The sequence below is a fragment of the Harpia harpyja genome, chromosome 3, assembly GCF_026419915.1.
Source record: "Harpia harpyja isolate bHarHar1 chromosome 3, bHarHar1 primary haplotype, whole genome shotgun sequence".
Classification (NCBI taxonomy): Eukaryota; Metazoa; Chordata; class Aves; order Accipitriformes; family Accipitridae; genus Harpia; species Harpia harpyja.
This window is the reverse complement of record NC_068942.1, coordinates 81,575,600-81,603,357: the sequence shown is the minus strand read 5'-3', so window position 1 is coordinate 81,603,357 and position 27,758 is coordinate 81,575,600. Positions and strand designations below refer to the sequence as shown.

The 27,758-nt window shown below is 42.8% G+C and overlaps 1 protein-coding gene across 1 annotated transcript in view; it reads right to left on the bottom strand.

The window, feature by feature from the left end:
* Positions 1–27,758, bottom strand: part of MDGA2 (MAM domain containing glycosylphosphatidylinositol anchor 2) — a 386,375-nt gene that overhangs the window by 35,800 nt on the left and 322,817 nt on the right. The window contains exon 12 of the mRNA XM_052783732.1: positions 16,964–17,112. Coding sequence (XP_052639692.1) covers positions 16,964–17,112 — 149 coding nt within the window. The remainder of the gene's footprint in view (positions 1–16,963; positions 17,113–27,758) is intronic.

Genomic DNA, 27,758 nt, shown 5'->3' with positions numbered 1-27,758 from the left:
AAATCAGTAAGAATCAAGATTTGCTTGAAAAAGAATTTTTGAAGGAGAAAAATTCTTGTAATCAAAGCCCTTTCCCTTATAGAGATAAGGATGAAATACCTTTCGGGAAATTTACGTTGACCAAGCTGAAACAACAGTTTTCCAATGGTTTGTGAATATTTGTAAAGCACTGAGGAAAAATCACATTAGTTTCTGGAGCATTTATTAGCATTATCGTGTATCTAACCTGTAATTAATTTAGCAGAGCATACCTACGTTCAGTCAATCCAGAGCACAGAATGCTTCACAGGGACTCCTTTTTTCTTAGTTACCTTTGAATATTTAGAAATCTTTGTTCCCTACAGCTAACAGACAAGCAAAATGTATTTCCCTGACATCAGAGAAAGGGGACTGTAAAAGTGTGGCAGTGTTTTATTGCAGCAGGCTGAAACGATCTCCTCTACGCTGTCAAGGAAAGGGTATTTATTCTGTACCTGTTGTTGAGAAACACTATATTCTCTAAAAGACTTGAACATATAGATTTCTTGAGAAATTAATCCTATGGGATGATTAAATATTGATTGCCTATATGCACAGTTATGTTTATAAAAAATAAACACATCCTTAGTCCATTGTACTTGGCCTATTGATTTCAATCATAAATTTCTTCATTGACTCAAAAAGTCAGACAAGCATCTCTTTAATTAATGACAACTGAAGCAATGTAAATTAATGTACTGTATACTCCTATAAAAAGCTCTGGCAGTCTTTAAAGTAATTTCTTTACAATTTATAACAACAACAACAATTGATTTTCCTTAATAAAAAAAGAGTTTTCTTTAGCAGTTTTATATATATATATATATATGTATATATATAAAATAGCACTGTTCAGTTCATGGGCAAATACTTCTCTCTGCACACTGCAGGGGGAAAACTCCCATTTAGTGTTTGCCTTATTTCTGCTGCGGAAATCCAGTGGCTGCTCTTCTTTAGCAATTTTGCCCAGCAATATAATCAGAGCTATCTGGTTTTGAACATAAACCTTATCAGGTAGGTGGCTCCTGTGTCATCTTAATTTCAAAGGATAGTTCCGGCCCTGAAATGACTCACAGTGACAAGTATTTGGAATTCAGGCAAAAAACAACAAGGCCAGCTGCAAAACATGTTCTACCACGCTCGTCATTTTATTTTCCACTGTGCATCATGTAACGCTGCTCTTGACGACATCTCTTTTCTTATTTAATATTTTCACATGCAATCAGTGGAACTGCCGAGAGCCCACATTTGTTTCCCTGCTGAGCTGGTACCTGCTCTCTGCTCTCTTGCAAATTCGGATGCCAGCTGCTGTTGAGGCAACAGGGACCAAGAGGTCAAAGAGAGCCCGGAGCAGACACGCCGTGAGGTTTGGGGTCAGACACAGCCCAGAGCTCGCTGGAGCCGGGGACGTTCTCTGAGCCACAGCTCCCCGAGTGAGGTTGGACACCGTTATGGGGCTGGAGATGTTTGCTGGAGGAGCACGTGGCCACCCTTCTGCTGGGCAGGACCTGCCTCTGCTGCCTCTTCTTTCCCTCTTTTCTGCCTGGAAAACAGAGTATCTAAAGCACATTTAACAGAGGGCACAATCTTTTTCAATTAGCTAACTTCCAATCCATAAGAACAATCGCAGGCGTGTAAATCGACTTTCTTCTTGCAGGATTACATTAACAATCATTGTGTATTTGGTCCTACCATTCATTTTACTTATTTTGTGTTTACCATGTTGTATAATTGGTTTTATGTGGTATACACAAAAGCATAAAAAAATTTTCTCTCTTTCTTTTTTTTTTCTTTTTTAGGAAACTAAAAGTCCCCGAGTCTTTAGTAATTAGGAGCTCGGAGTCCAAAGATACAGAATGTTATAGACACAGGTTTTATGGGCTATAAATTGATGGATGAGTGGTTCAGATGTCAGAAACATCTGTCCATGATCCAAATTTATGGCCTCATATTTGAAGAAGCAAGAGACGGGAACAATTTAAGGAAAGCTAGTATGTGAAAGCTGGAAGCTAGATGATCCAACAGCTAGGTCCTCTTTAAATACGTATTACATCTCAGGTTTTAAAGGCAGGGTGGAAAATGGTAACCCAGGAGAAGAGAGAGGTCATTTTTATCAGACCAAAATCAAAATACAGGACAAATATCTGGTAAAAAATTGTTAATTGGAAGATAAAATACACTGCCTTCTGTTTTTCCATACAAATGAATAATAATAAAAACATCTTTTAAGATATGAACTAGGATACTTCAGTCCATTTGCTAAGCAAACTGTAATTTAGAATATTTCATAGCTGGGAGGTTGTTGTTTCTTTGCTTTTAACAACCTTAGACACGGGGACAAAAAGTAAATTCTGGATTTATAATATGCATGACTTCCTTTAATCAGAAAGGCAATAAAATTTATCCCCGTTCACTTTTTCCTTTGTGGCAAATTTGATCCATACCTGTGCATGTATGGGAATGAGAACTGTGCTATGGCCCGGACAGAAAATTACATACTCCATTTTGCAGCCAGTGACCATGCAACCTTCACAGAAATTCCCTTCACAAGCACATAATATGTATTTGAATACATCTGACCCTGTACACTGCTGAATGAAAACAGAAGTTAAATATACAATGAAGCCAAACGGTGACCAGAAGGAAGCGTACAGAGAAGTGACCTGCTCTGGGCTCTTTGAAGACACTTTCTCATTATCAACTGACTGGGACCGCAGACATCTGTAGGCGGAAAATAAAGGAAAGGTAGGAGCTTTAATCTTTCAAATAACAAGCTTGAACAAGTTACTCTCTGGTTTACAGGTACCGGTTGACTTTTTAATACTTCTTTAAAGCGGAGCCGATCGTTTTCTAGGTCACCGTGGCTGCATCGCTGCCGGCGGTACAGGGAACGCGGCTATCGCCTGCTGAGGAGCAGAGCAGCCGCCACGGCGATCAGAGCCGCAGACCCTTTGCGTCTGCTTCGGGAAAGTCTCACTTGTTTCATTTGCTTTCATCCTGCTGACAGTAAATATCAGAGAGCTGGAAGCACTTGCTCATCACTGCTTGAATGTTTGTGCAACTCGGGATTCACTAACTGTTATCGTTTATAAAAAGCCACCTGAATCTGTCTTTGGTAAAAGACAAACTATGGAAAGGGAACACCTCCACGTGATGCCCAGACAGCACCAGAAATGTTCTGAGGAGCTGCCGGCACGGAGCTGCACCGAGAGCTGCACCGAGAGCTGCAGGTGAAGCCACTGCTGTCACCCACCTGGGACCCGGTATGGAAAAGCACAAAGATATTCACAGCTGCTCAAGCAAAACTGAACATGTGCTCAGTGAAGCAAGAGCTTGAAGGTGAGGTCCAAAAGTGGGTTTGTTCTGGGCGGGTTAACTTTCAGGAGTATAGAAACACTGAGTGACATTTGGAACCATTTTTGTATGCACTCTGAAAACATACAAGAAAACGTCAAGGCAATTCAACACGTAGGGTTTCATGGCCCTTTAGCACAAAATCCTGAATTTGCCTATGCTCCTAACCTGGTGCATGCTATGCTATATGAGTTTGCTAATTTATTTAATGAGCTTCAGGCTCCCTCCACAACTGAACTCTACTTTATCATTGAACGGTTAATGAAAGCAACTAATGGAGTGTTGGCCATCTCCAAAGGCTGACCAGGGGACACGTACAAGGATGCTTTGAAATACAAAAAATTGGAAGAATCTGGGTCACTAATTCCAAAGCCAAATCCAAATCCAAAGCTGAAATACATTAATGTCAGAATATTCTTCAGAGAGCTACTAATGAGACAGAAAAATGTTCCTTATGTGCAGACAACGTCTTGGCAGACCTCAGCACCTTCAGAAGCAAGTAGAGGGTGACCAAATCTATGCAGTTCGCCATGATGAAAGACACATAAAGTTGTCCTCATCCTTCAATTCGATTGTTGAGCAGGATAGTTACAAATGAAAGGCTGTGTGCAACAGTGACCCTGAGAAATGGAAACTCCCTGTACTCTGCACTGCTTTTTCCATAAATGCTACCTGCAGGAGGATTTATAGTCTCCTGAGTTACACTCTGATACAGAACAGGTGTTCTGATGGTGTCGCACATGCCAGTTTTATTGCTGATTAGTTTGAATGCATCCTCACTCCACGATTTCAATCAAAAAAGCAAATACCAGTCTGCTATTAGCGATAGATGAACTGTTGTACCCATCAGCTAAGTCTACTCACCGACAAGAGGCTGTACCTCACGCTGACCGTATTCCCCATCGACACTTCAGGACCGGCAATCGCTTGCTCCCAGACCCTGCCCAGCACCCCCAGTGCCACCTTTCCTTCTCTGTGGTTGAGGTCTGTCTGCTCCAGGATCAAAGCTCACCTGAGCAGAATAAAAAGCTAATGTTTTCTGATTATCATATTGACGTTTAATATCACCTGTCTGTTTGGGCTATTGCTTTCTGTATTGTTTTGGAACTCTTCTTGAAACAAAGTTATCTACAGTTTTAATAAAAATGTCAACGCTACTAAGAAGACAAGTATAAAAACCTTCTTAAAAATAATTATTTTTCTTCTTGTGGGACTTGGTAATAAAAATGGATTCAGGGCTGTAATAGGTGGCCCTGATCTCCCCACCGCACAGTGAGTATCTTCATCACTACCATCACCCATGAAGTCCTAACCCTGTTAGGTTCTACCATGCCATGTTTGGCTTGACCCACTGGAGGTGCATCCTCTCTGCTTGCATTTTAATGGAAACACCCGTTGACTGAAAGTAGGCAGCATGATTTTTCTCTTGGTAAGGGTCACAATGTGCACTTCTTTAATCTGTGGACTCAGATCAGTCACAACCTTGAATGTGATGACACTGCATTCAAGTCAGTATCTTTTTATTTTTTCCTACTTAAAGGCTAAAATGTGATACAATCCAAGAGAATCCATTTTCAGACTTTAAAATTGGCTGACTCCCAGATGAATTCACTAAAGTCTGTGGGATTAAACAGGAGCTGCACTGTTCTCAACCCCAGCGGGGCAGGTTCTCCTGCTCTTTCGCTACTGCTAGACATCTACCAAAAGAGTTTGTCAATTTTTAATCCCTATTTTGTCAGGCATTCACAAAAGGTGGGTTAATTATTAACCCACGTTAAAGCTAGTTTTCAGAGAAAGTTTTCTCGTTCCTTCTCAGTGACATATCAAATTCAATGTTCACGTATTGGGAAACTGGGCTGGTGCCTACTCTCACACTTCAAAGCACACGGCACAGCCGCGTCGCGGGCAAGCTGGGCACTTCCAGCAACGCTACTGCCAACAGCACGGCTGTGGTTTTGCATATTAAGCAGCAGGTTTATCTGCAATAGGCAGACCATTATTTTTATCAGGGTAACGAGAGATATAATTATCAAAGTGGCATCAAGATTAAGTTCCTAAGTTTAAATTAAACACTTCATGCTTATACCAACAACTAAATTCCCATGATCAAGAACCTGTCTATCCCAAGACACATTTCATTATTTCAGTGGTGATGACTTAGTGAGTATCCCACAATGCTACAACCTGCTCCAGATGGATCTCGAACGACAGATAATGCACTCCTGTCACTACTGAAGCAACTCATTTTCTTGTGATTTCTAAAAGCTATTTACGAATGACCATATTTTTTCATACAAAATAATTACACAGTGACAAATTAATGACTGTAGCTGCAATCAAGATGACAAACCCAACCCTTTTAAAGCACGGCACGCTGGAGCTTCGCTGCTTAGTCAATACTATGAACAAGCGGGGTTGTCTTGGTAAATGAACTGGAAAAACAAGGCTGCATTTTAAGGAACCTACATGAGTCTCTGCATAAATAGATCAAGGAGTAACAATGTGATAAGACAAGCGCATGATGCCAAAGTGCATTTCTAAGGAAAGTGAACATACTGATTTTGCTTAACTTTTTAAGTAAGGATGAATTTTTGCCAATAAATAAGAGCTCAACTGTCAGATATGAATGTTTCAACAAACCATTTCTTAAATACTTAAGACAATTGCTGCACGAGAGGAAAGGAAATAGCCACTAGATGTTTAATGAAGTTCTCAAAATGTAAATGTGATGTTTTAAATCAGCTTGAAAACACAGATGCATTGCAGTAGGGTGCTCATTTGCTTATTGAAAGGCAATATGGTTTGTGCGCAATTTAAACATATGTATGTTTCAGAGAATAAAGAATTCACTAACAGCAAAAGAATGGATGAAGCAGTTGTCTATAGGAGCAAATCACTCTCATCCCAACAATTATAATTTTTGTAATGCACATTATTTGACGAAAGCGGGTACTTAGTACACATTGACTAGTATGTTCTGATTTAGCTACAAACAACCCTCACCTAGGAGCAAGCAAAACCTGTGTTTAACGAATTGCCAACCTAATTGCATTATTAAAAAAAGGATAATGCTGATTTACCAGCTCTTCTCTCCAAACTGCAACTAAAATTCGCACAGGACTCTTAAAAACAAAGAAATACTTCCTGGCCTCAGCTGGATGAACAGAGACAGTAACAGTACATCACTGTGGAGCAGAAACAGGTTTCGTTTCATAATGTCACTGCTCTTTTTTTTTTTCTTTTTTGTAAAATGTATTTTTTACACTGATTTTTTTCCTAAATTACATATATTTGCTTCAGTAATGACAGAAGTTATGGTGAGAGACAGAGAGACTATGCCCAGCAAAAAATACCCAAGTGTCTAGCAGACATCTGGGATTCCTAATCTATTAGTTTAAGACCGATACAAAGGTAAGACTATACAAAGGTAATAGCTTGTTTTACAGAAACCTGGAGGCAGGAGCCAAAGGAGCATCCCAGCAAGAGGAAGCCCTGGTCTGAAGAGTTCCCAGTGCTGGGGTCTGTCCTGCTCCAGCTGTCCCTTATGCAGTCGTTAAGACTGCTCACAGGGAGTAATACTGGTGAAGTCTCAGCTTTGATCATTGGTAAGTAAACAATTAATTTCATTTTTACTTTTTACATCTGAAGATCTGCAGCACTCATTTTGTAAATGCATTCATTAACAGCGCTAGGGAAAATCCAGGCGGACCTCAAACAGATTTAATAGTTTCAGTTCATGCACCATCTAGACGTGCAGATACTTATTCAACCTGAGCGGCCTTAGAAACAGGTCAAGAAGCTCAGAAGATAAATACTCCCTTTACAGGCTGCCAGAATTGCTCATCCCAGCGCAGAGGGGAGGTGCTAAGGGATGTGGCCACACAACAGCACTTCCATTTGTTACCAAAGACCAGAAATACAGCAAATACTCAACACTTGGCTAACAGAAAAACCGGTAACTGGACTTTTTTCGCCATGAAGTATTCTGCAGTGAAGCTCCATGTTCTTGTTTGAGTTTGTTAGCCCTTGGAGTCTAAGCTCTTTTGCCATGCTCTTTAATTCTGCTGAGAGCTGCTGCTGCCCTCCTGTCACCTGGCCGCAGCACTGAATTTGAAGGTAACTTGGCCATGACACCAGATGCAAAGCCTATGGAAATGGAAAGATGTCTCAGGAGGGTGGTGAGGGGAAACACTGCACAAAAATGTCCAGAATGAGAGTGACAGCATCTGTTCTCAGTGCAATCGGACGTCCAGATTTCAGGCGAAGCATCTTTAAGGGTGAATCTTGATGCTGCCTTTAAATACGCAGGGGTAAAATCCCTTTCCCAAAGCAGCCTGACTAGCAGTGAATATTTCTGACCTTTCTCTGTGTTTCACTTTCATAAAACTATCTCAGAGGAATGCTGTGAAAATAAGTTCATTACAGCCCGTGAACTAAGGCACGGATGTATCCTACTGGTACAGGAAGAACGCAGCAAATCTCTCTTTAGAACAGGTCTTGAATGTGAGAGAACAAAGACGACGTATGGACACATATGGAACAGTCACGGGGAAAGAGATGAAGCTCATTCAGTGAGCAATATTTGTTCAGCGGGACAAACAGCTCTATTCTGACATTATTTAATTTTGGGACAGTTGATGGTGTCAGGAATAGTGCTCTTCAAGCTACTTCTGTGTGCGTGAATGCCGTGTGCCAGGGCAGATGCTCACTTTCCATGCAAGGGGCAGTGGCAGCGGTGAACTCGCTGACGTGGGACGATACGAAGCTCAAAAGTGCAAACAGTGCAAAGGGAACTCAACCAGTTCAGGGAAGAATGGTACGTGAGGGGTCACAAAATGGCACAGTTGAGGGACAACCTTTGTCTCAGACACCTTCCACCTCCATTCCTCTTTGGGCTGCACCTCTCCTTCAGCACCCATGGCTTGTCTAGGGTGCCGATAAACTCCTGGGATAATGGACCTACACCTTGAGCAAGCACAGCTATTGCTAAGTTTTATCCTGATATCCTAACATATTTTAACAGACTACCTAGAATATACTGTGCAATTTATTTATCATTCTTAGGCATTGATGCTGCTCAGAAATTATCTTCACTAAAAAGGATGCATCCTTCATCAGAATTAAGTTTCTGTAATGCTCAAAGGCCTTTTCAAGTACTTATTTACGCTATATTTTACTATGACAAAAAGCATGCTGCATGCCAGACACACAACTCTCATATGTCATGTGTTTGCCTAAGGACATATACCAGAATTTTTATGTAGATCTTCAGTTTTCAAAGTTTCATTGCTCTGTTTCTCTGTTAGTTTTCATTTTTGCAAATCCTTTAACATTTCTGAACAACTGTATGACATCATATGAAATCAACACTAACAGGAAAACCATTGCTGTCATTTACAGATTTTTTTTTTTTAAAGTCTTGCATTACAGGAATTTATATAAAGAGTAAGGCAGAGTAATGAAAAATATTTCTAAGCAATCATATTTTTCATTTTAGACCTGGATCTGATCAGCATCGAAATCCAGACTGCCTGCTGTTTGCATTCATTGGACAACTACACAGAGCAGCAGGGTGAAAAAGCAGTCACGAAAACACACATCCCATCTTATCTGCTGTTCTGCTGTTTGTACTGTAAGTGGAGCACGTTTTCATCAAGGGCCCAGCTTCTGCTGGAGGGGTGCCCACAGACGGCTGGACAATTTAAAGAAAAGCACATCCTTGTTTGGATGGTGATGAGTCGTGCAATTCAGGCACTCTGCCCGAGGCTCTGGCTGCACGCACAGGTGCACCAGGAAGGGGAGTCTCAACCCTACCACAAGGGTCTAAATGTAGTGAAAAGAAAATAACTCGTTTACTAAAACAAATTCCTCCAGCTTGAGTAATTTCACTCACTAAATTGCTCTTCAGTTCACTCCATTTTCTCCTGCGTCTTTCCTGAAGTTTGTCTGATACACTGCATTTGTCAGCAGTAATCAATTCATATTGCAGATTTTTCTGCTGAGACAGAATAAATGAAAGCTGAGTGTGACCACCATGCACAGGCTGAGGCTACAGCGTGGGACTTGATTTTGGCAGTGTTGGGTGAAAGCATATGCTCCTAAGTACAAATAAGTATGTATTTTTTTCACTGAAGGGAAACGTACAACGAAAGCCTCAGGTTCCATCACCGTCACTGCTTCAAGCAGGGGACTTGGCAATAGAGATCTCTGGCTCCTGTAACATACACAGAGAAATGTATACATGTGTCTGAGACACCCTGAAGAGAAAGAATAGATATTGCCCCAATGCAAGATATCCCAGGAGGGGCGGGCTGCAGAGCTTGCTATGAAGCTAGGGAATTCATACAGTCTGCCCCAGGTCCATGTTTTTTTCTTTTTGATTAATGTGATCCTACCCTTCAATTTTTTTCTATAATTACATCTCTCTCCTTGAGCAGTCCACATACTTTCACAACACTGGTGGGACCCTCCTTGCCTGCTGCACCTCTCTGCCCCATCAGATCTGACCAAAATGAAGAGCTGGGTTTAGAAATCACAGGCAGTAACTTTAGGACATTCTTGCGTGTCTTGTTTCCTTAAGAAACCAGACTAAAATGTTCATATGAATTAGGTATTAAAATTAGTAATGAAATAGCAGGAGTTTATGCTTATATAACAAAAATCAAACCAAGGCTGTCCAGGCAGGCAGTAATTGCTTGGATCAAATGAATATGTTAGATCTTGCCTGTAAATTTTTGTGAAGAAAGGAGTTTAGTTTTACAGTCCGCATTTTGTGGTAATGCGAATGGGCACGGCTCTGCCTGGGATGTTTTCTGTTTGCATCTCTAGAAAATACAGCCCACAGCCTCCAAAACAAGCTACGCTGGAGTCACGCAGATCAACTCCCAGACCAGGGAGAGTGGTTACAGTCGGGAGCATCTTTGGGATCGAAGTCAGAACGCCAGGACCTGACAGAAAAAGATGTATTTATGTGTATAACTTTTACCTCTGAATTTCTTAAGATGTAATCAGTAGAATATTTTTTCAGAATTATACATAAGCATTTGCCTAATCTATCTGAAGATTGGGAGATGTAACCATTTTTAAATGGCAATTAAAAGACCTTGGTACAAATCTCAGATGACAGCCCTCAGCTTGCTATTTTGAAAATCAAGCCTCAGTCTTATGAAGAATAAGCATAGGAGGTACCAGTATTACAAACTGAAAATTGTAAAACAGAACCATTGCTTCTCTAATTCAATTTACCAAACCCAAGAAAATCAATAAGAAACGTGCCTTTGCATGTTGCACTCATTTTTTTTGCCAAACTCTCTGCCTCATTTCACAAGTGCAGATGTAACACAAAAAAAGCAAAGCCTTGTTTAGACTTCCAAAAAGAAATGCACACTGTGAAATCTCGGGGACAGCTTATATCCCTCTGTAGAAGACTTAAAATTTTTCATGAAAAAAACATTAGAAATATTCCAATACACATGTGAATTTTCAACTCTCTTACTTTCTCCTCTGAAATCCATTACTACAGATGTAATTATTTTTGAATGGTTCTGAATACAATTTTTGTATGCATTTTGATGTATAGCTATTTTACATGCTCTATAGTTAAGCAAATGCAAATACCCAGCTTGCAAACATCTTTCCCTTTGCAGTAGGTTGTGTGATGACAGCACCGTGATCCTGACAGAAGGAACATCTGGAGAATTATTACCCATCAGGTGGGGGCCTTGAGTGTGCTAAAATAAATAAATTTCTCATAACTGACTTTCATTCTAAATACTTCACTAAATAACGATTTCCATTTTCACTCTATAGTCACAAAAATGACACCCCTCTATTCTTGTGACTCGCTCTTCACCTGACAGGACCTTCCCTCTCCCTTTTTGACTTTCTTGGCTTCCCTGGTATGTCATTAAACCAAGCTCCACTTTTTTCTCAAGTAACTTTTCTAGCATTTGCTGTGCTGGTTTCTCTCAACTTCTCTTTAACCAATGCTTAAAATGCCAAAGAAGTTTCTCCTGTGTCCTGCTTTCCTACAATTAAATTACCCTCTTGTGCCTGAGACATGACTTTATTTTAACTTTAGTGACAAGGTAGGTGACAAGAAGCAGGATCTGACAGAAATGTGTAACACTGTTCTGGTGATTCATACAGGGTAGAGTCTGGCAGCCCTATTGCAGGAATATTATGAAAATTAAAGCAAGCCCCAAGGAAAGAGGACTGGAGAGACAGATGGTCCCACAGAGGCGCCGGGCCATGCAATGGTCTGGGTTATTGAGCACCACCAAGAAGAAGGTGGACTCTGAGCCCTAATTCACTGAAAACACATGCCTGTGTGTCCAAGAGCTGTACTCAAAGAACACAAACATGTCAACGTCCTTGTATTTTTAATATAATACTATCCCTTTTGGTCACTGCAACAGACAATGTGGGCCCTTTAGGGGTCCAGGAGGTAACTGGACTTGCTCTGCCAGGTAAAGGCTGCATACTTGCTGCATGGACATGGTCCTGCAGAAGAAGCTGTAGAACCCCTCCATAACTGGCTCGGGATTGCTGAAATTAATTAACTTCATTTGTTCTTCCTCTGCTTTCAGGTCTGTATCTTCAAGCATGAATTGTATGCCCCCATTTTCTGCCAAGAAGCGACCATAGACTCTTACCTATTCCTCTTGACTACACCCTGCTCTAGCTGTATCCCTAATTTCCAACTTACTCTGCCATACAAGACTGTGGTAACCATAAACGAGCTTTTCAAATGGACCTTTGTTTAGGCTCCACACATCTCTTATTTTTCTGCTCAGATGTCTATTCAGACTTTCCCTTCAGCAATGGGAAAATTGCTACTGATGCTCTGAGGTACTAGAATGATGTGCTGTTCTTGGACCAGGAATGTGTCCTCTCATTGCCAGCCTGGAAAAAGCTCATGAAAACTGGCGGGGGGGGAGGGGGGGGTGCGAGGGAAGAAGAACAGATGGGCTCAACTCTTTCTTTTCCTTCTTTGGCACGTGGAACTCAGATGGCAGATGTGCTTGCACATGCCATGCCCAGATGTACCTAAATAGTTGTTCACCACCTTTGTGCTCTCTAAATTTGGGCAACATGCAGGAGAATGCATGGTAATGAAAGGAATACTTTAATCTTTCCTTCCTTTGGATCCGGTGGTCCAAGAGAAGTAGCTATTATATACATTGCAGTATTTCTCTGCCACCTTCTGAGTCTTTCTTTTTGCCAAAGGTTGGCAGCAGGACTGTCCATAGACTGAATCCATTGTCCTCAAGGGCTTTCCTCCTTTCAGGAAAGGGACCAACCACTTCAAGTCCCTTTTATCCTGCCAAAATTATCTAGACTGGTCTTACAAGAACTGCAAATCAGACCAGGTTCCTTGCTATTATCTCTCATCAAGTAAATACTTTTTCTTCTAAGTGAACAAACCAGAAATTTCCATGAGGAGAAGACCACATCCTTAATAACTCCTTGGAGGGACGGGGCCTGGATGCATACTGCAGAGCTGTGCCATCTCCTCAAGACATGCTTGAGGGCTCTGAGCGCTATCAAAGCACATGAACAGCAGCTTTTACACTCACTCAACAAGTAAACTCTATGGCCATTTAGTTAGCGCCTCATTTTTTAAAACAGTTATTTGTCACTGTTCAATTAAAGAGGAGCACAGCCATACAGACTGCTTGGTGGCTAGATGCTCCATCACAGCAGGCTTGGCAGATACTGCAGCTCAGCATCCTCAAAGCCAATTAAAACCCAGCACCGGGAAGCCACTCTCCATGTGCTGCGTCAACTAGAAACACAGACAAGAGCCTATGCTTGTTAAAAAATAACGTTAAGCACAGAATGAATCCCCAAAAGGCAACAACCGGAGTGTCTGGGCTTAAGCGGAAAGCAAAGTGCTCTAAATAATTCCTGTTCCTCCCTGATTCTCCCAGGAGGGAGCATCCATCACACACTACCATGCCAGCAGGACAAACTCGACTGAACAAACTTCTGCTCACCATCAGTGTGCTGTACGTGCAGTTTGTAGCTTTAAATAAAGGAGTGGGGGGAGAGCTATAAAATGATCTTAATGAAAGACATATAGATAACATACATATAAATGCAGTGATTCTTACAGATTTTCAATTAACTTCTTAAATTCATTCATTTTGTTCTTAAAATATTTGTTTTCGATGTTACAAAGCAACCACAGAATCCTGAAGGTCCTGATAGTGCAACAGCCTCTCCTGGCATCCACGGTGAAATGGCTCGTACCTCCTGCTCGGACCTCTACGGAAAGAGAACTGAATTATTTTCATCACATACACCCACCTCAGCACGGCACAGCTCCTTTGCTCCAGCATCCCTCTTCTGTCTGCCTGCACTATATCTCTGGCACTGGACTTTTCTCTCCAGCAGTTTCTGTTGCCAGCAAAACTTTTCAAAACTGCTTGCCTGAGCTGGTCAAGGCAGAGACATCTCCAGCTCTACAATCTCACTATATGTCACCCAGTGGAGATACTTTCCTGTTGTTATAACACTGTATAATGTAATTACTCCTAGCTGAACAATTTGTCTTTAAGAAAAATCCCTGGTCTTCTATGTTCTATTATCAGGCTCCTTTGCCCTTTAGAAGTTTCATTATTAAGGACAACCTTTGTGTTGCTTTCTACAGCCAGCTGGTAAATACAGAAAAGCAGCTAAACCACTCTGAGTCTCATAGGAAACTCTTGGGTTTATAAAATGTCATTAAAATTATTGTCAATATTACAGACTTCAATAATTCCACAGAAAATTCAGTAAGCCTAAACCTGCTATCAACTAAATATTCCCCAAATATTCCCTGGATTCTGTCTCACGTGAAGCAGCAATCTACAGGTCAGGTAAAGAGGAAGAGATGCTTGCGCTCTGATTTTAGCATTCTCAATACAAAAGCAATTTACTGATCAGATAAAGGTAATGGTGTTAATCGAATCAGAAGCAGATATCAACACACTGACCCACTACATAGCCCACTGGCAGCGTTCTGCAATGCATTAGAAGATGAAAACAAAGATGAAGAGCAGTCACTTTTTACAATAGCAGCATGTTGGGCTGCAGGCTGCTCGCTAGCTCGGACCCTCGCTTCGACCTGGAAACCCTCCCGCCCTGTTTCTGCGATGAACTTTGCACAGCCGTGAGTGGTGTTTTCTGACACTCCCGAAGGATGCTTATCCCCACTTTTACTGTTAAATACAAACCATAGCAAAACCCAGTAAAAACCACATTGCTAAGTCAAATAAACTATCTAAATACAAACAGTTCAGAAGGCAATCTGCTGGTAGCTAGTCCCAGTAGGTGTCAAAAAAAAAAAAGATGTTTAATTATCACCCTTGTTTCAGAGGGAATTACTGCAATAATGGACGAGTGTGTCCGGATGGCTCGCTAGGTTCTAAATCACCCATGTTTTAAATGTGGCTTCAGATAGACGAAAGGAAAATATTTTGATTAGCCTGACAGCGTGTTGTCAAGGAAATTAGAGTATAGTAACTCTAGATAATTATATAAATAGGTAATCAAAAGTAAATTAAAATGAAATGGAAAAAAATAAACTAAAAATCCTAATGCAATTAATTTCATTATATATTCTTTTACCTCAGCAAATTCTTTTTTTAATTTAATAATTCCTCTTGGGTACTGGGAATAACGGAACTGATTTGTGCCCAATGATGCAAACAGTTACATAAACATGTATTAAAAGTCACCGATTTTCATTTCAAATTAGTTAGATTCAGGCAGAAACAAACTCTGAGTGAAGGAGAGCCAGCACCCTCCAGGTATCAAAGCCCTTCCCTGGATGTATCCCGGTCAACTCCACAACTACCATGGAAGTTATAGAAGCAAAAAAACTCATCCCCTCAGCATAAATAACATGCTCAAATTGTATATTTATTTTGCAGCTTACAAAGCTCATCCCAGTAGGAGATCTGCAAGACAACAAAATACTTTCTGCACTCACATTTTCAAAAATATATGTCTTCAGGAATCTGTCTTAATCCCCTATCTCTTTCTCCCTGCTCAAACTATTATTTCAGGCATTGAATAACCAAACGTATACTTTCTAAATCAATCGGTTGTGGTATTATTTAAAGAAAAGCAAGCTCAATGAGAGAGTGTAAAACAAGACCAAACCAATATCGGATGGATTCTCACGAGTAAGCGGCAAAACGTCTTCATTTGATTGCAGGGCGCCCAGGTCGGGAGCGAGAGCCGGGGGCATGTCACCAGGAGCCGGGGTGGTGGGAGCCCTGCGATCCCAAGCAGGCACGGCACGGCACAGAACGGCATGACATGGCATGGCACGGCACGGCATGGCATGGCACAGCCTTCTCTGCCAGCGCACGCCTCGGCCAGACCAAGGCTGGCAGCCCAACTGGTAAGACAGGACTTGGAGGTGGACATGGTGGCCAAGGAGGTGTTCATAGCAAGGAGCGTTATTTTCAAACCATGTATTTTTCCTTGAGAAAGCCGAGCAATGCCAAAACCCAAGCTGTCAGTGTCACTTGTAGCGTTTGACATGAATCATAGAATCATAGAATTATTTAGGTTGGAAAAGACATTTAAGATCATCGAGTCCAGCCGTCAACCCAACACCACCATGCCCACTACACCATGTCCTGAACATGGACAGACTCTAGACAGGATCGTGAACAAGTGTTATGGCACAACAATTTTCTGGCTTTAGAGCATAAAATTGTGAGATTTTGTATGGGCTTTGCTGTAGGAAAGTGCAAGTGCAAACAAAGATCACTTTGCCCTGTGCAGGGGAGTAAGCAGAGGTGTTGCCATTTAACGAGAGTTTAAGCAATGCACAGATTGGTTCTCTCACTTTAGTTGACTATTAAAACTCAAGCTTTGTAGCAGTAACCTTCAAAGAAGACAGATGATATTTTTCTAAAATTGTTAAAGGGAAAATTAATGGGGATGACTGTGTTAATTTAACAATTCCTCTGCAAGTGGGTTGATCCCACGCTTCCTTAACAGTGCCCATTCCCATTGAAAAGTTCATAGTGAATCTGTGAAGACACACTGTGATCGGCTTTAATGTGGTTGAGAACGATGTCTCAGTTCTCAAGGATCACCACATGTTTCCGTAGGAATGCTACAGCTATCCCTATATTTATCTATTAACATGGAAGATCTAATAAAAGATATATAGATACATACAGAGAGATAAAAAAAGTTTAATTTCACTGCAAGTGTCTTTCATGTAATCTTTCTAGCATATCTTGAGCCACAGCCTTTGCAAACCCTCTGAGGAACAGCTCTTTAATCTCTGCGTTTCACACTGCAAAAGTGCAAATTAGTTTCCAGGATCTGCAAGCGGCAGAGGACTACTTCTGCAAGATGGCAGCAAACCTTCCAGAAGGAGAAGAAACAACTCTGACTCACAAAAGACGAAAAGAGGGAGGACAAAAATAAATAAAGTAAAATAAGTTTTAAAATTAATGAAATAAAATAAAATAAAATTTAATTTAACTGAAAAAATAAAATAAAATAAAGGCCCGTCAGTCCTCACAGAGGTCAGCAGATTTAAAAGGCATGTCCTGCACAAACAGATTTCCTTCCTCACCTGCCTAATCCCTAAGCGATAGGCAAGGATGCGGTCCACAGCGTCGGGGTTCATCTGAGTCCACTGGAGACTGTAGGAGTACACGCGGGGTCTGTTCTGCCACAGGGGGTTGTAGGTGTCGTAGTAGAACTCGGGAGCGTAGGCTTTGCCTGTAGGAGACAGGAAAAAAAAGGGGGAAAACAAAGAAACCACAGAATGATCAGGCAGCCAGTTTTGGAGCCAAGTGCTGAGTCCCAGCCTGCAACCGCCCTCTTCCCCTCTGTTCTGAGTCATTTTGTTAAATATCTTCTTCCAGAAACACATTTTGGAATTACTTGCCTCCATCCACTTTTTTAAAGGATTCAGGGCAATGGTTTGCCTTTATCGTTAACTCACTCCTCAGTGGCACCTGTGGCCCAGGTGTGGGCATGGGAGGGGAAAAATTAACTGAGCTCCTAGCAAAGGCAAGCTGGAGCGACGTAACATGCCTCTGCACTAATTTTTCATGGCCCAGCTGACTATAAATAGAAATATCAAACCAATCTGCACTACACTGAGCAGAGAAAGACTCAGTGACAGCTGCTATACCTGGCACAAATAATACCAAATGACATCCGTGAGCTGGAAATACAAGATGGATATTTCAAGTGACTGCTGCTTTCATCACACCTTCTCCTCTCCAACTTCCCGAGTGAAAATGCACACAAGTCATCCTTTGTAACACCACAGATGTGCACAATATCACAGTACATTATTTAGCTGAACATACCGATTTGCACAACAGAGGGAAATGACATCTCACAGTGCATGTTGGGTACACGGGTGTTTCACCAGAAGCTTATTATAGCCTTCATCCTTTATAAATATGAAACACCTGAGGATGATTTCCTGAACACATGAGAAAACACTGCCCGAATTCACTAAATTTGAGTTCCCTTTGACTTAAACACATGAATACTACTGACACCTTTACATGCAAAATACCTTTGCGCCTCTAGAGTATCGCATAAAGAGTGATTTGTCTATAATAGCAAAAATGACACAGTGCCCAATGTGCTTGCCTAACCATGGGCATGTAGTGGCATCTGAGATGCAGTAGGGTAGCTGAGCCATCTAGACTGGGTGGGAAATATGACACAAGAGCTATAAGAGACCCAGGACCTGCTAGAGCCATAGCTGGAGCTGCATACACCATCCTAGAGCATCTCATGTACCACCAGGCACCTCTGTGCAGGCAAATAAATAGAGTCCATAAAGGCTACAAGCAGATGTGGTAGGGACAGTGGTGTCCACAAAAACCTTTGAGGGAACTTCACTGGAATATGCAGTTCCAACATACCCCCCCAAAATCTCAGTGGATTTCTCCTAAAGTCAAACAACATTAGAGCACACACCAGTACGTGTCAGAGACATAAATCAGTTTTCTATTTTTAACTCATTTTGCATTGATCTTTTTTTAGCATGTCATACCAACAACGCAGCATTGCTTCCGTTTCTTAAAGCAAAAAGGGTTGGATTGACTTGAAACAAGTTTTAACAGCTGGATTTGTAGGAAGTGTTGTTAACCACCAGCTTTTGCCCTAACTGATACAACAGGAATAAAAACCCAAGTCAAAGACTGACCAAAAAAAATTAAAAAAAAAAAAAAAATGAGAGCAGCTCTGTGGAGAAGGACTTGGGGGTACTGGTGGATGAAAAGCTGGACATGAACCAACAATGTGCGCTTGCAGCCCAGAAAGCCAACCGTGTGCTGGGCTGCATCCAAAGCAGTGTGACCAGCAGGTCGAGGGAGGGGATTCTGCCCCTCTGCTCCGCTCTGGTGAGACCCCCCCTGCAGTACTGCATCCAGCTCTGGGGTCCTCAGCTCAGGAGAGACATGGACCTGTTGGAGCGGGTCCAGAGGAGGCCACCAAGATGATGAGAGGGCTGGAGCACCTCTGCTAGGAAGACAGGCTGAGAGAGTTGGGGTTGTTCAGCCTGGAGAAGAGAAGGCTCCGGGGGGACCTTATAGCAGCCTGCCAGTACCTAAAGGGGGCTTAGAAGAAAGGTGGGGACAGACTTTTTAGCAGGGCCTGTTGCAATAGGACAAGGGGTAATGGTTTTAAACTAAAAGAGGGTGGATTAGGACTAGATGTAAGGAAGAAATGTTTTACTATGAGGGTGGTGAGGCCCTGGCACAGGTTGCCCAGAGAGGTGGTCAATGCCCCATCCCTGGAAACATCCAACGTCAGGCTGGACGGAGCTCTGAGCAACCTGGTCTAGTGGAAGATGTCCCTGCCCATGGCAGGGGGGTTGGACTAGATGGCCTTTGAAGGTCCATTTCAACACAAACCATTCTATAATCCTATGATTCTTCATGGAACAGGTCCATCCTTGCCCTGCCCAGCTCTGTCTCCTTTCTCTGGAGTTTCTATGCTTTGAGTTTATCGTTATTAGAAACAGTATGGGGGCAAACACAAACCAGGGTCTGCTGGGTTAAACGCTACATTTTGTCACTTGAATTATGCAAAAAGGAGATGAAACATGGGAAACCAAAACATTTGCAGATGTTATCCTCCTGTGAAGGTCTAAAAGAGACTTGTCATTAGAGAAAAAGAGAAGCAGAATGAGGTCTTTCCGCCTCCCAAAGCACACCTTTGTCCTTCTTCTATTTCTGCAGGGATTTTGTCAGTGGGAGTAATTATGAAATGCAATGAAAAACACAGGACAACCTCATGGGAAGACGTGGTCTGCCTGCTCATGTCGACCTGTGAGAGGGGTATGCATTCATTACTCACCTCCTTTAATTAAGATATTAGGAGCTTGTGCCAAAATGCACACTGTATTTAGGTATTTTCTCCTCAAAATTATTCTTGCCTACAGATGTAAATAGAGATGGATGGGGAGGCATTTTGACCTGGAAGTCTGAGAATTTCAATCATCAGAAAGGTAGCGAGAAGAGGGAAAAGTGCATTAAAAAAAAAAAAAAATGAAAAGGGACAAAGGAAAAATCATGTGAATATATACCAATCTTGTAGTTATTGATCAAGCTTTTATCTTTGGGTGTGTCATTCCCTCCAGCCATGCTTTTCTTTTCAAAGGATGAAAAGCCCTTTTAGGCAAGATATTTTTGCCAATTGCCCAACGAAGGTGCACATTCAGTTAGACTGGAGTAGAGCAGATACACTAGTGCTGAAGTAGCAAACAACAATACTCTGAGGAAAAGCAGCAAAGCAAAACTGCTATTTAAAAAAAAAATGAAATGTAAGATAAATGAAAAGAGGATCAGTGGTCGATAAGATTAGTTTTCCCTATTTACGTGCAGTGGCAATAATAGAGAAAAGCTCATGCTGAATGCAAATTGTAATCTTCCCCCTTCTACTGCAGGTGGACATAATGGCATCTCTGGGGGTCTACAGAAAGGATCCATAATTAGGTGCTTGTCACAATATGGGCACTTGAACAACACAGTCACCTTTTGAGAAATAATGAGGATCCATGAAGAGTTGAATTATTCTAAATCCCTCTGAACAGAAGAGATTTCTGGTGTGAATGGAGATGCTGAAAATTTAACAACACAACATTAAGACCTTAACTTGCTAACTTCAGAAATACAAGAAAGCTGGGCAATGTTTTAGAGTACACAAAAAGCAGACGTTGCCTTTGGAGGCGCGGGAGCTATGAGACACGAGTATGGGAAACATTTCCCTGGCTCCCACCATTTGCTCCTTTTAAGCACAGGCAGCAAAAATGGCCTTCCTCTGACTCCCTTCAGCTTTTGCAGCCTTCCAGGATTTATTAAAACATTTCAGGGGCAGGCAGGCAGAGCTCAGCCTGCCCCCGTGACCAAACCTTGGGAGGCTTCAGCTAACTGGAGGTAGCAGTGACCAACTGGCCGCTCCTCGGTTGTCCATCAAAGGGGATTTTGGTGCACTGGGAGGGACCCCAGGTCTGCGCCTATTCAGCTATATAAGGGAAAATGGTGAAACTCTTCTCGGCATGCTGCAGCCATCGGTCGAGGGGCGAAAGCAGGGTGAAGGCAGGGCAGCTTCTGCAGGCAGCTTCTTTGGATCCAGGAGCATTGAATCCCTGGGAGGGGCAACCTCCCACCGACGTGCCGCGCCAGCAGGTCCCGAGGGAGGAGAGTTTAATGCCATGATATTTTGTGTGTCTGTTAAGGCAATCTGAACTTGGGTTTAGTGCTCCATTAACATGTACTAGTTTTAATTAATCCCTCCCTCTGTGCTCGCGCTGCTGGAGTCCGAGTAACTGTGATGCTTGGGGCTCTGCCAGGGAGAGGATACATGACACAGTTTGATGTGGAGTGTATTGTTTGTTTTCCTTTCTATCACTAACAAAACATTTATTTTTTTCACCTTCTGAATATGCAGCACGTGCAAAATAAAGAAAGTTGGGATTGTGCACGTGGGAAGGGTGCGAGCAGCGTAAGGAGAGGTAATACCGAGTGCAGTTTTGCTCATCAGGGCTGGCCCCCACACAAGACAAAAATGCATAACCAAACAGAGTAAATATTTGTGTTTGAAGACTACACTGCTAAAATGAAGTGTGAATTCCTCCCCGGCATGCTTGCAGAGGCCACCCAGCATGACCAGCACAATTACACATCCTGCTGCATTTGTCGCTGTTGTTCCATCAACCTGAATGCATCTACATATGAAGCCTACAATTAGCAATTATGGCTAACTGCACTCCTGGGCACACAGGAGTTGTTCAGGATTTTAGCTATCTCCCTCCTCAGGTTAGCACAGGGGGAAGAAAAAAAACCCAGCACCCAATTCTCCGCTCCCATTCATCTGGATTCACAAGCGCGTCCCTGCCCTGCTGAAGCTCCTGAATTGTAGAAACACTGCAGAAGTCCGTGATTATTGGCAGTGAGCAGCAATTTTTCCCTCTTGCATCTTTAATTTCAAGGGGCCAAACAGCTTTTTTTATTGGGCATTATTGGTGCGTTTTCTGCATCTCTACTTAATGCCCAGCAGATCAGCAGCCAGGGGAACATCCAACCCACAGACCCTCTTCCAGGGCAGCAGCCATGGGCTTTATAAGAGAGTCCTCCTCTCTGTCCTCTATCACTGTAGTTAAAATTGGCTACATATTAACTTCTATGAAAGTCTGAAATAGGACTTCAGGGAGATGTGACACCATATCCCAAGAAATATTGATCTGAGGACATGACTGTGATTAATTAGTGTGGCACAAAGGAACGTATGTCCTGAGGTCCTTTCTGAGTAGCAGTTCCCAAACACTAATGTGTCTTCTGGGTGGGACAAAAATATACCCACTTCTAAGATGTATTGAGCACGAGGACTTCGTTGAAGAGTACTTCAAATAGTGGATAGCCAGCTAGGGACAACTTAAACAGGTATATTCATAGGAAAAAAATGCTTGCTGCCTGCAGACAGTAGTAGTTATCTGAGCCAGCTTCAAATGAGACAGCGTCTATCCCGAAAGCGGTGTGGCTGCTCCACTGATGTGCACAGGCAGGAGAAACCGACGTGGCGGCTGGCAAATCTGTTCTGAACTCAGGCAGAGCGTGGAGGCTGCTGCGGTCCAGTGGAGCATTTCCCTGCACTCACCATCGGGTCTCAGCATCTCAGGAATAAGCACCACCGCGGACATGCCAGCACTGCTCTGCTATTTGGCACCACGCACCTGCGGACAAGCGGTAGGCAGGGCATCGTACAGCTGCTTGTACGAGGATGAAAACTATTCATTGTCTAGCAAAGTGGAGAAAGCCCACAGAAAAATATATTTAACAATGACGAATTTGGAAAATACATCCCTAAAAGGGTTTTACCTGAAGTTTGTGTTCTGTTTTGCTGGCGACAGGTTGCATTTCTCCTAGGTGCACTCTCTTCAGTAATAGTGGTACCAGCACTGCTTGCCATTGTACAAGCAGAAACTCCCCTCAAACGCGTGCGCCATGGGGATGGGCTGCATTGCTCAGCCTGAACCCCACTGAAATGCACCCAGGCCTGGCCAGGAAGGAAATAGTCCCTGGGTGAAGGTTTCATGGAAAAAAGTGGGATTTGGGAGAAAAGGAATGCAGTGCACTCTGCAGAAGCGAAGGAACAAGTTGTTTCCCTGGGGGGGGCAGTGGGAACACCCTTCTCCTGCCACGCAGGAGCAAAGCCAGCCCAGGGATGGGACTCTCTGAAAAGGCTCAGAGTCGGCTGGGGACACTTCCCCAGGACAAGAAGCTCTGCCACAGGCTACGGCATCGCAACCGCCCTCATAAATGAGGTAGTCAAGGTGCACTGCCTCTTTCTTCCTTTCTAGCATGAAGACTCCCCATGACAAATGGGAGTATCCCTGAGTTTCGGCAGGAGAACAGGGCACAAAGCAGTTTGCAAAACTGCCGCAACAGCTCTGGCACCGTCGTCACCTCTGAGCCCTAATCACTTCTGCTCTTGATTTACAGAAATAGTTGCCAGTGCGGCATGGGTTACAGCAGGACTTCCTCAGGCACTCGCTGATGCGCAAGAAGGTACAGCTTATTTGAATATAACTTATATGATGCATTTATCCATGTTTCTAAACAATAATTAGTTTTTCATTTAATGTGCAACAGCTGACCAAACCATAAGCAGACATGCATGTTTTTCTGATGTATGGATGAGGTGACAGCAACTCACCAGCATTAAAGCAGACAGTGTTAAAACATCATTATTTTCTGATGGATAAGAGTTATCAAGTTACGAGCCTAGTTTCGGTAATTACTTATTTCATAATGAATCTGGGTCTGGATCAGAAAGAGGAACAAGCATCATCTGTCACCGGTCCCAGTGCTGCAGAACAAACGCAGTGCTCTTCCCCAGTAACAGTCCCTCTCACTCAGAGCCCTTTTGCAGTCATTAGCATCTGCTGTGCAGCATTTGAATTCCTCCAGGCGGTACATCCAAAATATTATCTACAAACTCTCTACTACTGTAAGGTCAAAAATGGTATGAAACACAATATGGAACTGATTCACAGAAAACAAGCAAACAAACAGAAAAGCCACTTCAACTGCTTACTGTTAAATTCATGTTACATGCCATCGCACCACTGGGATCTCAGCAAACGCTGAAGTACTGTCCTGAACAGAAGTGGATTGACGCACTTACTCAAATGGGTCCTGAAATGGTACCTATTAGAGAAACTCCTTGACCAAGCACAGGAGATCTTCCTGTGGTTCTTTTCAGATCACTCAGTCATTTATCCCTCAGAAACTCAGGAACATAAAGTAATCTTCTAAAGGAATTGTTTCATTTCAGTTGCCAGTACCTGGTTTCCAAAGTAACGTAAGAAATCAAAACCATGCACTGCAAATTTAAATTGTAATGAGTGCAAACACAACCCACTGATTTCAAGCAATGGCAATAAACTGAACAACGACATTCTCTCCCTAATTATAGCAGCTGACTACATACCCCAGATGGAGTTGCAGAATACCGGGTTAGTGTTTATGCTGGCTTGTCATGCAGAAACAAACAGTAGTAACTGTGCAGGCACAGCACCAGTAACAGTGACAGCTTTAGTAGACACGCAGACAGAGCACTAAAGGAATCATTTCCTTGCGTTGTCTGTTTATGTTCCCCTTATTTTCATATCTATTTCTGCTAATTTGCTTGGCGTTAGATGGTTTACGAATGCAGCATCTTTGCCATCTCTGTTCCATATTGGTAGCACATATGCACTTTAGCTTATCATGACAAAGAGTTCAGTACAAGCGATGATCAGGGTGTCTTGCACTTTATAACAGGAGCTATAAACGTTTAAGGAAAAATAAAATAAAATCAGAGATTTACAAATGCTTCCCCTTTTGGCAAATTCAGCTCCAGACCTTTCTATCTTTAAAATGCATGAAGACTATAAATCCTAAGCAAAACAAAATATTTAACTGTGTAAAATACTGGGAGACACAGAGTTTATGAAAAATGCTGCCCATTACTGTGCTCTGCTTTATTACAGGATATATATTTTATGAAGGATTTTCAATAAGAAAGAGAAGATACTTTGTTCTTTATTTGCATATGTGAAAGGAAGCATATGTCTTCTCCTAGATCTGCTCCTCCTCCCAACACAGTCCCAGTCCTGCAGCCGAAGCATCCCCATCACGTCCAGCCTCCCTGTAATCCCACACCTTCCAGCTCTTTGCATCCCAGTTTTGGACTTTCCACCATCACTGACCCTACTGCCTGTGCCCATCCATCCCAATCCAGGCTGGAAGGTTGGAAGCAGAAGCAGTTCAGGATGAACAGCACAAAGAAATGCGTTTCAACATTTGCAAAAGTCCCTCCCTATGATTTTTTGGCCAAAACTGCTCTTAGAGGTGAACATCTGTTTTCATGCAGCCTCAGTCCTTTTGGAAACTCCACCTGGTCAGGTGCCAGAACCACCTGCCCGCCCTTGTTCTCCCCAACTTTCATAACAGCTTTAGTAAAACTAGCTTCCTCCTTATTGAGAGCTCATTGTGCTTAGCAGATCAGTCCCCACTGTGGCTGTCTGTGGGTCCTCTGCTCCATTACACCATTTAGAGGCTCCACCTACAGTCCTCTTCAATATTCTGTATTTCATATGCTACCAGCTTCACACCAGAAGCTAACAGTGCTTTTTCTTCCATAGCAGTCTAGCTCTAACCAAACTAAAAGCTTGGCTTATTCCTTTCTCCAGCTACGCAGCTACAGATCCCCTCTTGCCCTGATTGCAACTGCCATCATCCTCACATCACTTACTTTTGGATGGTATTTTTCATTTGGAATTTTCTGTAGAGCCTCAAGTCTTTCCATTCGCACTATTACATTGCAGGTTTCATCTGCACAGCATCACTAAGATAGTGCCTGGCCAAAACTTGAGGATTGACAGCAAATAGTGCAGACGTGGCCTTCCCTTAGTCCTCCCAAAGAGTGACTTCCAAGGACTGGTATTGTCTGGAGTCACATACAGAGCCTGAGAGTTGCAGTTCTACAGTCTGTACCTGTAGCCCCACCTGTGAGACCTAGGTAAATTCTGACATAGTCATTTATCCTTGTATGAGAAAATCAACACTGATACCTGCTGGTCAGACAGGGACGAGGCAGAGCAGGCTGCAAAGCAAAGCCCAAACCAGAGCCCACAGCACCAGACTATAAGCTGGGGCTCCTGCCCCACCGAAAGCAGTTTGCCCGCAGGAAGATCTTTGGGCTTGGGTTTCCAGGAAAGGACAGTCCAAGCCATAAAACAACAGTTCGGCTGAGCAGCTGAAGAGGCATTTAAGCGCAGAGTAGTACTAAAGCTAATCAAGTGCAAGCATTAAGAGTAAATAATCTCCACAAAGTAGGTGGATGATGCTGCTCTTCTAGGGAATTCTTTACTGCAGGAGCAGATGACCTGCTGCTCCCAACACCGTGAACTAGGGGTTGACACTCTCCCACACTTTCCAGTAAAAGTCTCTTCCCAAGGGATACAAAGATTTGCTAATATATTGCAACTTGCAGGGAAGGAATGATTTGGGAATCAGACTGAACTTTCAAATGCCTAATAGGAGCACAAATTTAAATGTATATGTACTCTGCCCATCCCAAATGATTTAAGAGGTTCCCATTCCAGGTACAGAAGGGTCTGCTTTGAACAAGTAAACCAACATCCCAGTTATCACTTAAACTAATATAAGTTTATGCCATGGAGTATGCTACATATTTCACCCAGTTCTCGTGCACCCATCCCTAGCCTCCCACCTGCAGCTGCAAGACGGCAGCGTTGCGATCGATGCCTCGCCAGCGATAACCAAACGTGACATCTGCTGGCTGAGCCATGGAAGAGCTCGCACTGCTCTCGTCTGCAATTCCTCCTCCTTCCAACACAGGAGTCACAGTAAAAAACATTGTTCCTTTTCACATCGAGACCAGATCTCACCAAGAACTAAACACAATGCGTTGCAGAGTTTCATTTCAATTTGTTTGAGCCTAACATATCCATGTTTGTTGACAAAAAGCTTCAACACAATTTGAAATTAGGTTTATAACGTGGTACAATGTATTTGGATTTCCTTTCAAACAGGTCATGATAAGACGTGACCTGTGCGATGACATTTTGAGGGATAAATAAATCCAGTTTAGAACAGTCTCTGAAGCTGGCTGATTCACACACACAGCCTCCTTTTTATTGGCAAGCTTTCTGCAAGCTCACATGCACTTATATACCTACTTGCCATAATTTCATGTAATAATTTTTATAGACACACATGCACGCATGCACACACATATAACCTACATATATGCGTGCGTGCACGCATGTTTGCAGACATGTGTCTGTGCCTAACTAGAAAGCGGTTACTAAAGCAAGGTGGAATACAGCTCAACAGAAAACAAAGCGAAGCCGCTGCTCGAGGTGGAGGTGGTAATTTACCTGTCGCCGAGTGAACTCTACAGAAATCCCCCGGGAACTGCAGGCATGGAAGGGGGAAGCAGGGTCACCTGCCAGTAAGCGCTAAAGACCTGATAAATGAAGGATGGGTAGGGAAATGAAAGCGGTGTCATACAGAGAACAGGATGCTGTCGTGAAATCACAAATAATAACATGTCACCACACGCACATAAATAAAACCGTGGTCTCTGACAAGGGGGTGAGGGGGGAACTGACAGTGCCTGGCAAAACACGTATCTCGGGATCGGAGCACAACACTGAGTCACAGAAGAAACATTTGGAGCTGGGAGACGATGTGGCTCTGTGCAGTCCTTCGGGAACAACGCGAGGAACAGGCAGCAGCCGCTGGACCGGCTCCATCCCTCGGCCACGCTGTTTCCCCAGCCCACAGGTGAGCCTGGGGCCGGCGCTCCAAGCCGTTCCCGAGCAT